Source organism: Carcharodon carcharias, chromosome 9 (genome assembly GCF_017639515.1).
Source record: "Carcharodon carcharias isolate sCarCar2 chromosome 9, sCarCar2.pri, whole genome shotgun sequence".
NCBI classification, from domain to species: domain Eukaryota; kingdom Metazoa; phylum Chordata; class Chondrichthyes; order Lamniformes; family Lamnidae; genus Carcharodon; species Carcharodon carcharias.
Window position 1 is genome coordinate 8944727 of NC_054475.1, and position 15716 is coordinate 8960442.

The following is a 15716-nucleotide window of genomic DNA, read 5'->3' on the forward strand; positions in this document are numbered from 1 at the left end:
TTTCTTTCAACCAGTTTTGTTCAAGGAGGGTTGGCCCCACATCTGCTACCGCCATCAAGGGTAATTGTACTGATTGACTACCGTACTGTATAGTAAACCTGCTTATGCCTTTGATTTTGATGTCTTCTCCCATGCAAGTTTTCAATTTGGCATCTGTTTCTTCCAAATTTAATTTACATTCTCCATAATTCAGGTATTTGAAGGTATGCTCACCTATCCACGTAGTGGATGCTCCTGTGAACACCTTCATTCTGATTGACCTATCATTCACCCTCACTGTTACATAGATTGGTTCTGTTCTTCCTACCTTTAAATTATACAACGAATAAATATCTGAATCTGTTACTCAGGCTCTTCTATGTTATGGATCTCATGGGGATTTTTCTTTTGATTGAAAGTCTGCCTGATTCTATCCTTGCAACGTCTCAAGAGGCGCCTATTTCAATGACAGTAAAGACATTCAATTTTTTAAACTTCCATTCATTACAAGGTTGTCTGCTTCCATCTATGTTACCATTATTCCATGTTTTTGCTGCGAAGTCATTTCTTTTATTTGTCTGAAAGCGGTGGCTGCTTCCTGCTTCTCATCAGAGCTGTGCATTTTCACGCCCATTTTGGCTGGGGCTCCCCTCCCAACGTGGAGGATGGTACCATTTTGCACTCCCTGTATGGCTTTTGAGTTCCTCACTGCACTTTCCAAGGCCAGTGCTATTTCTAGCAACTTCTAAAAATCCAAATTTGTTTCTTTCAGACAGTAACCTCTTCTGAATCGTCTCTTCATTTATACCGCACACCAAACGATCTCTGAGCATATCATTTATACCAAACTCACAATATTCTGTTAACTGTTTCATCCTTGCCACATAACAAGCAACCGTCTCCCCTGGAGCTCCCCTTGAGTGAAATTTGAACCGTTGCATCATTACTGAGGGCTTGGGCTGGTAATGACTCTTCACAAGGTTCACCAAGTCATCAAAACCTTTCAAATCCGGGGCACTGGGTGCCGTCAAACTTCGGACCAATCCATAGGTCTTACTCCCACACGTGAGGAGGTTCGTTCGCCTCTTCTCCTCCCCACTGTGTCGTTAGATTGGAAAAAGAACTCAAGATGTTCAGCGTAATGAGACCAATCATCCACGGTTGGGTCAAAAGAATCAACTCTTCCAAATTGCAGCATGCTTTGAGGGGACTGCTTCGATAATTAAGATGGAAATACTACTTATAATTACTGTGTGTGGTTTTGGTTTACTTGATTTCCTTCCTTGCTTTTATTTACTTTTTTTTCCATCCTTCCTTGCTTTTTCCTTGTCGCCAGTTTGTTGGATCCTGGTCACTAGTTTAGCTGGATTCGGGTTGTACGCTTGTTTCAGGATGGCCAGGTTGGTACCATAGTCAGTAGATCAGCAGACCATTCTTATGTAGAACATATTCTATTTATTTACAAAGGAACTCAGCAGCTACACTTGTCTGCTTACAACTCAAACCCTGTCTCTACATTACAGACTCCAACTCTAGACTACTTACTACTAATTACTAAGGTAGCCCGTGCTACTCTGCTATTGGATACTACGATCCTGTGATCTTCATTAAAACATTCATCTTAAAGGTATATTACACATCAGGTTACCACATTGACCCAGGTACCTTTGCTGGAATCAGAGTTAGCTCAGCTGAGTGGGTGGAAATACCTTCTTGGCCTCATTAAATAATGGCCTATGTGTCAGCAGCTGCTGCATAAGAAAGGCCATCACAGCCAAGCCTGTCCTTACCTCACATCCACGCGCAAATTGCCTTGGAGGGAGGTCTAGACAGTGATGAGGAACAAAGCTGATTTTTTTTCCCCTCCTTTCACCTAGAGCTGGGGGAGGAGCTGAGGCTGGTTGTATTCATCTGGACCTCATCTGGACCTGGAAAAATTTATTAATTTTGCTTCCAATTTCCACCCCTCCATCATTTTCACATGGTCCATCTCTGACACTTCCCTTCCCTTCCTTGACCTCTCTGTCACAATTTCTGGTGATAGACTATCCACCAATATTCATTACAAGCCTACCGACTCCAACAAATACCTTGACTACAGCTCCTCACCCCCTGCTTCCTGTAAGGACTCCATCCCATTCTCTCAGTTCCTTCACCTCCGTCATCTGTTCTGATGATGCCACTTTCAAAAACAGTTCCTCTAACATGTCTTCCTTCTTCCTCAACCGAGGTTTTCCACCCACGGTGGTTGACAAGGCCCTCAACCGTGTCCGGCCCATCTCCCGTGCATCCGCCCTCACACCTTCCTCTCCCTCCCAGAAACATGATAGGGTCCCCCTTGTCCTCACTTATCACCCCACCAGCCTCCACATGCAAAGGATCATCCTCCGCCATTTCCGCCAATTCCAGCATGATGCCACTACCAAACACATCTTCCCTTCACTCCCCCTGGCGGCATTCTGCAAGGATCGTTCCCTCTGGGACACCCAGGTCCACTCCTCCATTACCCCTTACACCTCAACCCCCTCCCACGGCACTTTCCCATGCAACCACAGATGGTGCAACACCTGCCCTTTTACTTCCCCCCTCCTCACCGTCCAAGGGCCCAAACACTCCTTTCAAGTGAAGCAGCATTTCACTTGCACTTCCCTCAATTTAGTCTACTGCATTCGTTGCTCCCAACGTGGTTTCCTCTACATTGGGGAGACCAAACACAGACTGTGTGACTGCTTTGCAGAACATCTTTGGTCTGTCCACAAGCATGACCCAGACCTCCCTGTCACTTGCCATTTCAACACTCCACCCTGCTCTCATGCCCACATGTCCGTCTTTGGCCTGCTGCATTGTTCCAGAGAAGCTCAACGCAAACTGGAGGAATAGCACCTCATCTTCCGACTAGGCACTTTACAGCCTTCCAGACTGAATACTGAGTTCAACAATTTTAGATCATGAACTCTGTCCTCCATCCCCACCCCCTTTCTGATCCCCCCCCTTTTTTTTCCAATAATTTATATAGATTTTTCTTTTCCCACCTATTTTCATTATTTTTAAATGTATTTCTATCCATTGTTTTATCTCTACCTTTTAGCCTATTTTGATCCCTTTCCTTCACCCCACCCCACCTCCACTAGGGCTATCTGTACCTTGCTTGTCCTGCTTTCTACCCTTAATTAGCATATTCCTTAGATAATATCACCACCTCTTTGTCCTTCTGTCTATGACATCTTTTGGCTATCTCCACCTATCACTGGCCCTCTATCCAGTTCTACCTGTCCCACCCCCCCACCCACCAAACCAGCTTATATTTCATCTCATTTCTATTTTTCCTTAGTTCTGTTGAAGAGTCATATGGACTCGAAACGTTAACTGTGTTCCTCTCTGCAGATGCTGCCAAACCTGCTGAGTTTTTCCAGGTATTTTTATTTTTGTGCTGGTTGTCTTACATAGTATTTACAGCACAGAAACATCTCATTCAGCCCAACAGGACTATACGGGTGTTTATGCTCCGCTTGAGTTTCCTCCCACTCATCTTCATCTAACCCCATGAACATGCCCTTTTCTTTTTTTCTTGTTAATGTTTTTATCTAGCTTCCCCACACATCCATCCATGCTATTCACCTCAAACAATAGATTGTAGCAGAGATAAAAACAAAAAAACTGCGGATGCTGGAAATCCAAAACAAAAACAGAATTACCTGGAAAAACTCAGCAGGTCTGGCAGCATCGGCGGAGAAGAAAAGAGTTGACGTTTCGAGTCCTCATGACCCTTCGACAGAACTTGAGTTCGAGTCCAGGAAAGAGCTGAAATATAAGCTGGTTTAAGGTGTGTGTGTGGGGGGCGGAGAGATAGAGAGACAGAGAGGTGGAGGGGGTTGGTGTGGTTGTAGCGACAAACAAGCAGTGATAGAAGCAGATCATCAAAAGATGTCAACAACAATAGTACAATAGAACACATAGGTGTTAAAGTTAAAGTTGGTGATATTATCTAAACGAATGTGCTAATTAAGAATGGATGGTAGGGCACTCAAGGTATAGCTCTAGTGGGTTTTTTTTTATATATAATGGAAATAGGTGGGAAAAGGAAAATCTTTATAATTTATTGGGAAAAAAAAAGAAGGGGGAAACAGAAAGGGGGTGGGGATGGGGGAGGGGACTCACGACCTAAAGTTGTTGAATTCAATATTCAGTCCGGAAGGCTGTAAAGTCCCTAGTCGGAAGATGAGGTGTTGTTCCTCCAGTTTGCGTTGGGCTTCACTGGAACAATGCAGCAAGCCAAGGACAGACATGTGGGCAAGAGAGCAGGGTGGAGTGTTAAAATGGCAAGCGACAGGGAGGTTTGGGTCATTCTTGCGGACAGACCGCAGGTGTTCTGCAAAGCGGTCGCCCAGTTTACGTTTGGTCTCTCCAATGTAGAGGAGACCACATTGGGAGCAACGAATGCAGTAGACTAAGTTGGGGGAAATGCAAGTGAAATGCTGCTTCACTTGAAAGGAGTGTTTGGGTCCTTGGACGGTGAGGAGAGAGGAAGTGAAGGGGCAGGTGTTGCATCTTTTGCGTGGGCAAGGGGTTGTGCCATAGGAGGGGGTTGAGGAGTAGGGGGTGATGGAGGAGTGGACCAGGGTGTCCCGGAGGGAGCGATCCCTACGGAATGCCGATAAGGGGGGTGAAGGGAAGATGTGTTTGGTAGTGGCATCATGCTGGAGTTGGCGGAAATGGCGGAGGATGATCTCCTCCCTCCCAGAAACATGATAGGGTCCCCCTTGTCCTCACTTATCACCCCACCAGCCTCCGCATTCAAAGGATCATCTTCCGCCATTTCCGCCAACTCCAGCATGATGCCACTACCAAACACATCTTCCCTTCACCCCCCTTATCGGCATTCCGTAGGGATCGCTCCCTCCGGGACACCCTGGTCCACTCCTCCATCACCCCCTACTCCTCAACCCCCTCCTATGGCACAACCCCTTGCCCACGCAAAAGATGCAACACCTGCCCCTTCACTTCCTCTCTCCTCACCGTCCAAGGACCCAAACACTCCTTTCAAGTGAAGCAGCATTTCACTTGCATTTCCCCCAACTTAGTCTACTGCATTCGTCGCTCCCAATGTGGTCTCCTCTACATTGGAGAGACCAAACGTAAACTGGGCGACCGCTTTGCAGAACACCTGCGGTCTGTCCGCAAGAATGACCCAAACCTCCCTGTCGCTTGCCATTTTAACACTCCACCCTGCTCTCTTGCCCACATGTCTGTCCTTGGCTTGCTGCATTGTTCCAGTGAAGCCCAACGCAAACTGGAGGAACAACACCTCATCTTCCGACTAGGGACTTTACAGCCTTCCGGACTGAATATTGAATTCAACAACTTTAGGTCGTGAGTCCCCTCCCCCATCCCCACCCCCTTTCTGTTTCCCCCTTCTTTTTTTTTTCCCAATAAATTATAAAGATTTTCCTTTTCCCACCTATTTCCATTATATATAAAAAAAAACCCACTAGAGCTATACCTTGAGTGCCCTACCATCCATTCTTAATTAGCACATTCGTTTAGATAATATCACCAACTTTAACTTTAACACCTATGTGTTCTATTGTACTATTGTTGTTGACATCTTTTGATGATCTGCTTCTATCACTGCTTGTTTGTCGCTACAACCACACCAACCCCCTCCACCTCTCTGTCTCTCTATCTCTCCGCCCCCCACACACACACCTTAAACCAGCTTATATTTCAGCTCTTTCCTGGACTCGAACTCAAGTTCTGTCGAAGGGTCATGAGGACTCGAAACGTCAACTCTTTTCTTCTCCGCCGATGCTGCCAGACCTGCTGAGTTTTTCCAGGTAATTCTGTTTTTGTAATAGATTGTAGCAGCCCATCTTAAGGCTAACAGAGACTAGAGATTGTGTCTATGGGACTATCCTGCCCTGCATAGCTCAGTGCCACACTGAGTCTCTGCATTAACAGGGATACAGAAGAAAAGCCCAGACTGTTTTCCATTGAATACTATGTCCTCCTTTCAGAAAGCCACTTGATTGGGTGGGTGGTTAACATTTGCAGAAAATCTAATGCCCAGATACAAAGTTTGTTTAAATGGAAATGTCCTGCACCCCTCCCACCCCCCCAGCCCCCAACCAACCACCCCCACTCTCATCTTCAGAACTGTTCTGCTGCAGAAACATTTCTAACATGCTAAGGCACATGCATTGACTTTTCTGTGATTAGGAATGTCCAAATAAACCCGTTCTGCTGGACCAGTTAAATTGCACCCTCCTCCTCAGAAGAAAAATGGAACACTTAGGTGCACACGCGCGTGCAGAGGCGCGCATACACATACACGCAAACGCACAGACTAGCAGCTGTACAAGTATTTGAGAGGTTGTTACACTCCCTGAACAAACTGGGGAAAATTAAAAACTGCAAATAGAATCTTATATTTAAATATTTCATATTTTAAAAAAATCAAAAAGAGAAGTTGTCAGCCAAGCTTTATTCACAGAATGTGCTTACACAGAACACACTCAGACTGAAAGTAACATGAAATGTGTGTGTCTGCAAATGTCTGCATATTAGGGGTTGCTATGTGCTCCATTTCGGAAGAAAAATCTAGTTTTTCCACTGAGTGATCTAGACATATTTAAAATAAAAGGTCAATTGGGATGGTTGGTTTACTTTAAAATAATTCTTCCCCCACTATCCCCACACCACACCCAGCTTACTTCTGTGACAAATGGTGCAAGGCATTAATTATTGAGTTTCAAAAGATTTTCAGTCATCAGTGAAGCAAATCTCAGAACTCAAATCATGCTGGCAGCCTTCAGCTATATGCTCCTGTAAGGTGCCTCAGGGCATTTTATTTTGCTAAAGGCACTACATATATACAAGTTGTTGTTGTACTAGGTCTACCCTAATTGGGCTGGCAAATTAGAAAAGGTGCTAAATCTTTTGCAAATGTGGTTATAACTCAAAAGTGTCAACTGATCTGCAATTACATCTATGTGGTCAGACGGCTGATGTTTTGAAACCTTGCTGCGTACTTTCATCAAGCTCTTAAAAGGTGCTGCTAGGTGGAGTAAATGAGGTAGAAGTTTCACAACAATGAACTACACATTCTTATAACCAATGAGGCCAGCATCCATGAGCCCATTGTCAGCCACCCTCATTTCAAGTTGTTCCTGGCAAACTAAGGAGTGGAAGATCCCATAGTGTCTGGCATCCCAGCTCTCATAGAAATGTCACTATTATCGCTAGGATGTCTGCAAGTACAAGACTTTCCTTCCTTTACATTTGCCTGAGCAGGTGCAGCCAAGAAACTTGAAACCATCCATAACAAACCTGTTTACTTGATAGGTGTCCCCAATGCTGGACTTATTCCCTCTACCGCCCGCGCACTCAGCTTACAAAAACTTGCCAAGCTTGCTTCAAGTGTATTGTAACCATATGACCTCCACTCCCTGGGAACATCACGGCAATATAGTCAGCTGCAAATATCCCACTGAGTCACACACTACCCTCACTTGGGCATACACCACTGTTCCTCCACTACTGCTGAGGCACATCATCACCATAAAAACAGAAACTGTTCAAAAAGAAGGCCTAACACCACCTTCCGGAGGGAAGATAGATAGATAGGTAATGAATGTGGTCTTGCCAGAGTCTTCCACAACCAGAGAAAACATTATAAGAACTGTCTCTTCCTCTCAAGATACGCCCAATTGTTGCTAACTATCATCTAATCCTTATAACCATAGTTCAAATGGCCTCCAAAGGACAAAGTTAAAAAGAATGGAGTAACTGAAGTGGCTCTTTCAGACAGTTCTCTAGGTCAGGGGTTGGAGGGGTGATGAGGGTGTGCCTGGGCACAGTGGGAAGAGAAGGGACAAACAGGGATCAATGCTCCATCTAAAGTCGCTTTCGTTTGGTATTCTATTGCTCTTCAATCTACTACCTGAAGGCATATTGTGGTCTTCTAGGTGATTTTCATCTGACAGATCACCTGGTCCTTTATCCATACTTCAGTGCATCATAAAAGGTGGTTAGGCACTCAAATATTCAAGAGACTCTGAATAGTATCTCACTGAACCTCCTCCTGAGGTCATCTGGTTTTCCAGCAATAATATCATGAATAGTGCCAACTAGCAAGATCTGTCAACCATTTAAGTGAGACACAGATATGTGTCACCTATACACACACTTGTAATAAATAGGTGGCTCAAACACACCATTCAGTTTGAATCTCCAGTTATGCTCGTAGCTTTGCAAGAATAATTTGGCACTGGCAGAGTTAACTAAGTGGCAAAGACTGGGTTACACCGAATGATATCAAAAGGCAGCTGAGCAAAACCCAAAACTCTGTTCCTGACCACAGAACAGGAAAGCCTGTCTTTCGACCAGTAGTGTGTGAAGTGTGACAGATCTCAGGAAAAGGCAGCTGTAGGGGCACAGGAATGTTTTGTGGATAAGGAGGTAAAATGAGCCAAATCCCTTCTCCTGTTCACAATCTAGTGACTCCCACTAGTGTGAAAGATGCATTTTTGGAATATACACAAAATGGTACAATATTAAAGGGGGGGACAGGAAACAGATATCCCTTGGCTGTCACATACACAAATCATTGATGACCACAGTTGATAAAGCTGTTAAAAAGTATACAACATCCATGTCTCTGTAGATAAAGGCATAGAGTAGAAAAACAAGGAAGTTATGCTAAACCTTTGTGAAATACAGTTTTTACCTCACCCAGCGAATTATGTTCAATTCTGGGTACCACACTTTAGGAAGGATGGAAAGGTCTTGTGGAGGACGGAATGGAACAGATTTACCAGAATGGTATCATGGGGACATCAATTATGTGGCGAGACTAGAGAAGCTGTGATAATTTACTCCTCTCTGAGGGAAACGAAGATTTGATAAACGTGTTCATAATTATGAAAATTTTGATAGGGTAAATAAGGAGAAACTTTGCACGGGTAGGAGGATCGCTAACCCGATGAAACAGATTTAAGACAATTGGCAAAAAGTAGTAGAGAGGAAACGAGCAGAATTATTTTTTTTTAATGCAGCAAGTTATGATGATCTGGAATACACTGCCTGAAAGGGCAGTGGAAGGAGATTCAATATTAACTTTGAAAGGGAATTGGATGTATGCTTGAAAAGGAAAAGACTGGGGAAAGAATAGGAGAGTGGGTAGCTCTGGAGTGGAGGGAATCAGATAGCTCTTTCAAACACATGGTACAGGTGTGACGGATTGAATGGCCTCAGTCTGTGCTGTATAAATCCATGATTGGACACTGAGTATACACCAATTTAGGCAATGATTGGGCCACATTTACCTGTGAGTTACATCTCCTCACCCCACAAAGATGGAGTCTGTTTAGGTTCACAAATGAAGAAAGTGATAGAGAACTGTTGGTCTCGGTAGTTATCCTGGAAGTGTCAGCCTTTTCAGCAAAGGTGGAGGAAAAATTTTGAATGAAAAATCAGGGTAAGAAGTCCTCAGGTTCTGAGGATTCTGAATTCACCAATTCATATTAGTGTGTGAAATTGTTAAAGCAGTAAAGAAAATGCTCAAAATAAACCAGTTACCACCTTTCATGCTTCAGAATGTTCTCTATTCTAGCGTGACAGCACACCCAACACTTTTTCATGCTTCTGTTAAGTTCTCCATCTCCACATGCAAGCTAAGTGTTCATGCATTAAACCTTCAGCAAACAACTTACTTCTGTAGGAATTCTTCCAATCCACAGATCTTCAAGACAAAGTTGTCAACATTTATGCCACGAAGGTTGTCATATATGTAACATAGAGTCTGATAGATGACCAAATCCACTGTGGAGCCCCCTGGAAAACAAGGCAATGTCACAATTGATGCAACATCAACTTGCATTTATGCAGAACCTTTAACTTAGAAAAACATCCCTCACTGAGGGCTTTCAAACAAAAGTTGATACCAAGCCACAAAAGGGGATAGTAGGACAGGTGACCAAAAGCTTGCTCAAAGGGGTAGGTTTTAAGGAACATCTTAAAAAAGGAGGGAGTAGAGAACGGAAGAGGTTTAGGGGGGTGAACTCCAGAGTTTAGGGGTCTTGGCAGCTGAGGCATAGTTGCCAATGATGGAACGATTGAAATAGGGGAGGCGAAAGAAGCCAGAATTGGAGGAGTGCAGAGTTCTTGAAAGGTTGTAGGGCTTGACAAGGTTACAAAAATAGGAAGAAGCAAAGGCATTGAGAGACATAAAAACGAGGATCAGAATTTTCAAAATCAAGGTTTTAGTAGACCCGAAGACAATATAGGTTGAACAGAGGTGAACAGGGCTTGTTGCAAATGAGGATACAGGCAGTAGAGTTTTGGACAAGTTTGTAGAGGGTATTGAGAGTACAAGGTAGAAGTCTAACCAGAAGAGTTTAAAGGTAACAAAGGTGTGGAAAGGAATTGAAGCAGCAACAAAGATGATCTGAGGAAAGGGTAGAGATGGGCAATGCTGCAAAGGTAGAGCCAGGAGGCCCCTGAAGAACAGCAGCTTTACAAACCATGTAAAATTAAACCGAGGTGAGCCCATTAATGAGGGCACTGGAACATGTATCACTTGCCATTTCTCAGGAACCTGCTTCACTTGCCACTCCCATCTTCACAAATGGCTGGCATGAAGATAGGTTTGTTTTTATCTCTGGTGCTGTAAAAAAATCTATTTGAGCTCCTCCAGCACCATTATCCTGCACTCAATTAGCTGCTCCTTGTTTAGGAAAGGTACATAGTTTGCCCTACATTACATGAGCAGAAAATGGGATTACTAAATACATAAATAGCAGCATACCTGACATGAATTAACTGCCAGCCTCTAATAGCATATACTCTGCATTTGTTAATATACACACACAATTAAAATGCATTGGCAGGGAAAACCCACAACGGTGTCACAGTGATATATTGGCCAGGCAGCATATTACTTCAATGCTGATGAATAAATTTAGATGTTCTTTGATGACAATCTCCCTTTTTATAGGGAAATTCTACTTCTAAACGTCATTAAGCAGACAAATAAATACATGGAGTAAAAATGACAGGTCTACTGAAGCATTTCAGTTTTGTGTCTATTTCCAGATGTTAATTTACTCCCTTGAATTAAACAGGCTCAGTAACCTCTTCTTTGCCAGTTCCTGAAGAAGTCATCATCTCTCGCTATTTGAAACAAATTAAAATATTAATTCCTGGTAACATATTGATCCAAAAGGAATATTTATTGTAAAAATTCCTTCTCCAGTGTTTTCCCCCTTTGGAAGGGACTGACTCATGCTGGTGTACAGTTCAATGGATGCTAGCTGCCATTCTATACCTTACATAAAGTGATCCATCTTTCACTGTGAGCTTAGATTTAGTGTCTCGGCAGGGTGTTTGAGTGTGGGGTATTGGGATTAAGCCATATTCTGCCCTGATCTGATACCCACACACACATACCTTTGAGAGCAATCAAGAGAGGAAATCTGAGCAGATTTTGCCACCCTAGCCATGATGAGCAGAGACAAATTTTGTTCATCTACTGCCAGATCAGCTAACACCACACACCAAAGATCAAACTTGGAAGCTTACTGTATGGCTCAGTCGCATAATGGGTTTATTGACTGTGTCACTGAAATCAACATCTTGAAGAGGATTGGGCCATTTTATAAGATAGTATCTGTGGCTAGATTATGGGGTAATTTTTTAAAGATACGATAAATGAGAAATCATGTTATAATTGGCAGTTAATCCATGCCAGCAGTGGTTTGGGACCATTGCCAATCTAAGCAGTTGAATGCTATAATGCTGTTCTTGTCCTGGCCTTGGAGTTCTTACATCAAATTCATTTGGGGAATGATTCCACTGCACAATGGGGAAATGTCAAACAATTCAGATCCCACAGTAGTGAGGAGGAAAAATCCATATGGAGTCATTATTGGCCAATGCTCACTTATAGATATCAATGCCCAGCTCAGGAGCAGGAAATCAGTAAGAGGTGTATAAAATAGAGACGTTAGAGGAAAAACACAAGAGGAAAAGGCTTTCAAAAGAAAAAAGGCTAGTAAATGACATGCATTTAGAGAGAAAGACGAGGGATACTGCATTAAAGTCAAACTCGTGACTTAAAATTAGAGGAGAATTCAGTTAAGGAAACTTGTTGATGCAATGGATTTAAATCAGAGAGTCTGAATACAGAAAACTCTAAGCTGAAACAATTCATGGAGTCTCCTGTCAATAAGTTCAGCGATTCAACAAAAGAAATAGATTTTTGCTGATTTAATTTATTGACCTAGACTAGAACCATTCAGCAATGAGCTCTTTTAATTTAGTTTCCAATTATCACAAAGAAAGCTTCTGAAAAAACAACACCTCTACACTAGGTTCAATTGAATAACACTTGTAGTCCTAGCTACATCAATCAGATGTTTTGCAACAACTGGAATAGCTACACGCAAAATCCAAAACTCACCATCACATGTGAATGTAAGTGGTTCTGAAAGACTGCTGGCAGACACAGTAACTTTCAAACTGATGCCATCTCCATGTTGGTCATTTCGAATGACCACCGGACTCCAGATTAATCCCATGTTTTTTGCACCATCACAGGTGTAGTTGCTTCGGAGCCTAGACAGAGAGAGAACAATTAGAGACTTCAAATTTTTCTCCACTGGCCTTCACAACAAGGTTCAGCTTAGAGCTGGATTAGTTACCTCATGGATGACAGTACACAGACATAAGAAATAAGTAATTCTGCTCTGTTAAGACCATAATTTTTTAAAATCTAGGTGTAGGTGACGTGGATCTTCCAGTTACTGAGGAATTCCTTGGCACTGGTTCCAAGGGTACCCCAGTTCCCCTCTAACACGTCAGACAAAAGGCTATTATTCACGTGTGGGCCTAGACAATTGAGTGTTGCCAGGTTATCAAACCATGGGAAGATGGATCACAACAGAGCCTGAGTAGATCCTCATTATATATATTTTTGCAGGAAGAGTCATGAGACAGCAATTAAAAGATGGAACTCTATCTATATTCCTTATCCCTAGCTGTAAGGGCTAAGAAGTTAAATGCCTTACCCTCATTCCTAGCCAGCTGGCATCAGCTAATTGAGTACAGTTCAGTAATCAAGCCTAGAACCAAGGATGTCTGACGATAGTTTGATGTTGCCTTTGCTAGTTCAGCCAATAAGGAAACATCCTTAAATTCTTGAGAAATAAATGGGACCACCCAGGGACCAGATACAATGGCAACTATCCAATTGCTTGTTCATCTGCTGTTGATTTAATAAAGCTAATTTATAAAAAGCAACATAATATATAAAATACAGCGTACAATTGCATTTCTAAATTCAGCTTTTAAGGTTAGATGGGGTAGAACGAGCCTTGAATAGAGCATAAATACCAGCATAAACAAATTGGGCAAAATGATCCAGTTACATGAATGTTATGTAAGTTGTTCCAAATTTGAATTTGTTGTGAACAGTTACTCTAGCTTCCAATTGAACTCTCCTATTAAGTGGATCCAAGCCAGATGGTGAAGTATGAAACAAGCCACAAATCTATTTGTTACAAGATGCAGCTTTTCAAATCTCTGCCCCCAAACTACTAACCTAATGTCCCAGCTGACTCTCTGTATATGTGTTCTCAGTCTTTAATCAAATAATGCCCATCACCTTTGTATCTTCATTAACATCTCCTCCTGCACCATAAATAAGAGCTCTACTCAGTTACACAGTGAAGGCCTGCAGAATAAACAGATGCTCTCTGCAGTCAACAGGGTGTGAAACTAGCAACACTCAAATATAAGCTCCGCATAATTACTTAGCGTGGAACCCTTGCCCTGCTAAATATATATTTGCCCCCTCTCCTCATTCTACAATAACTGCTTCCTCGTTTATTTTCAATGACATTTTGAGCACACAGTGCAAGGCATCAGTGCTGAGAATAGAAAATTTTCCAGTCCTTTCACCGGGAGTTATGCACAGTGGTGAGCAATGCGCGAGCAAGGGCGTACTGAAAGATCCTCTTTTCTCCTCCAGCTCTAAAGTACCATTGCTGCAGTGTGAATGTTGCCACTCTCCACACTGGCCATCCTTATTGCAGCATAGAGTGAGATTGCCAAATTGCTCTGATGTAGGGGCAATTTTTCTGGGATAGAGTAATATCCATTTTGATTAACTGCTCTATCACACTTTATAAAATATTCTTTTGGTTAACAGAAAAAGGAAGTTCCATCCCAAGAAGTCAAAACTGGATTCCAACCTGGACTTTGTTGAAAGCACAATGTGCTCACCCACTGCACCCAAGAACTCCAGCAGCTCATAACTAAATGCAGTTTCATAGATGTTCAGGAACAACTGCATTACCTGCTTTGGAATGAGGTATATTGAGGTATACAACACTGTCCACCTGAAGACCATAAGGCTTAGGAGCAGAAATTAGGCTATTCGGCCCATCGAATCTGCTCCGCCATTCAATCATGGCTGATAAGTTTCTCAACCCCATTTTCCCGCCTTCTCCCCGTAACCTTTGATCCCCTTACCAATCAAGAACCTATCTATCTCGGTCTTAAATAATAGGACATCCTACTCTCATCCTTGTTGTATTGAAATCCCCATCCAACTTATTTGTTTTTAGCGTTTTGAAACTATGGAATGCCATACCTTTCGCAGCTTTTCTTTCCTCCTGCAAACTACAAGAGTTCCAAAATCCAATTTTGATTTTACTTAACCGTTCATACCTTCCCAATTACCCTTTCCAACCTAAGTCGTCTCTGCATTATGGGTCTTGCCCTTCCTTACCTTGGCACACAGAGTCAAATTCATTCTCCTCCTCTAATTAGTGTCTTCATTTTAATACCCATTTTGCTGTGTTATTTACATAGCTTAATCCAAATTGCTGCATAATTGAACATTCTTTTTCTTAAATTGCATGGTTCGAATTACTAGCAACATTAGTACGGCATTTTTACTCAGTTTAAAAAAAGGACAAATATACACGCAAGCACAAAATCTGTCCTGCTATTCAAGGTACACAAGGCGAAAATGACTCAAAAAAAATATAATTACACATCCAGCATATGACAGAACGCTGCAACCTCTTCATTCCTCTCTTCCGAAACCTCTAGTAGTTCGTAGTTCCACGACTCATAACTCTGCTGCAAGGACCCCTGTAACATACGAAATGCAACAATACTGCAACTGACAGGGAAAACGTAGCCAGTTAAAACTTTATACTACGCGTACACACGTTGAGCCTGTTTCTGCTGAACAAAATAAGCAACAGCCATTCGCTGACTCATTCCTCAGGGCAATGCCTTGACCAATCAGGGTCAAGCTGCCTGGTTTAAATATCAAACAATGCTTGGCAGTTAACTGTCAGCCACCATCATTTGGTGCATTTCTCCGTGGCAACCAAAGTCCACTTGACAACCAATTAGCACTCTCTTTACAAACCGTTGTTTTCCCCTTATATTGGTATTCCTGTGATGTCCTGATGAGTGCAAGATGAAAAGCTTCAATATGTTTCTTAATAATAAAACTACAATATTTCCTCATCTCATAAAGTAACTTTTGGGTTACAATAGAAACCATTTTGCTTAGTTCAATGTTTGCACAGAAATAAAACTCTGCATTTAACCACAAGGCACCCTGGTAGTTTCCGAACACCAAGCATAGCCAGATAGTGCTTCATCAAGCCAAACCACAAGCGGAACTTTGAATGTGAGAGCAAATTTCATTCAATTGAAGA

At 42.5% G+C, this 15716-nt stretch overlaps 1 protein-coding gene across 1 annotated transcript in view; it reads right to left on the reverse strand.

The window, feature by feature from the left end:
- pik3c2b (phosphatidylinositol-4-phosphate 3-kinase, catalytic subunit type 2 beta) overlaps window positions 1-15716 on the reverse strand; it is a 159549-nt gene that overhangs the window by 118358 nt on the left and 25475 nt on the right. The window contains exons 3-5 of the mRNA XM_041195258.1: window positions 15035-15135; window positions 12437-12591; window positions 9690-9810 (exon numbers count right to left, since the gene is read on the reverse strand). Of these exons, the coding sequence (XP_041051192.1) occupies window positions 9690-9810; window positions 12437-12591; window positions 15035-15135 (377 nt within the window). The remainder of the gene's footprint in view (window positions 1-9689; window positions 9811-12436; window positions 12592-15034; window positions 15136-15716) is intronic.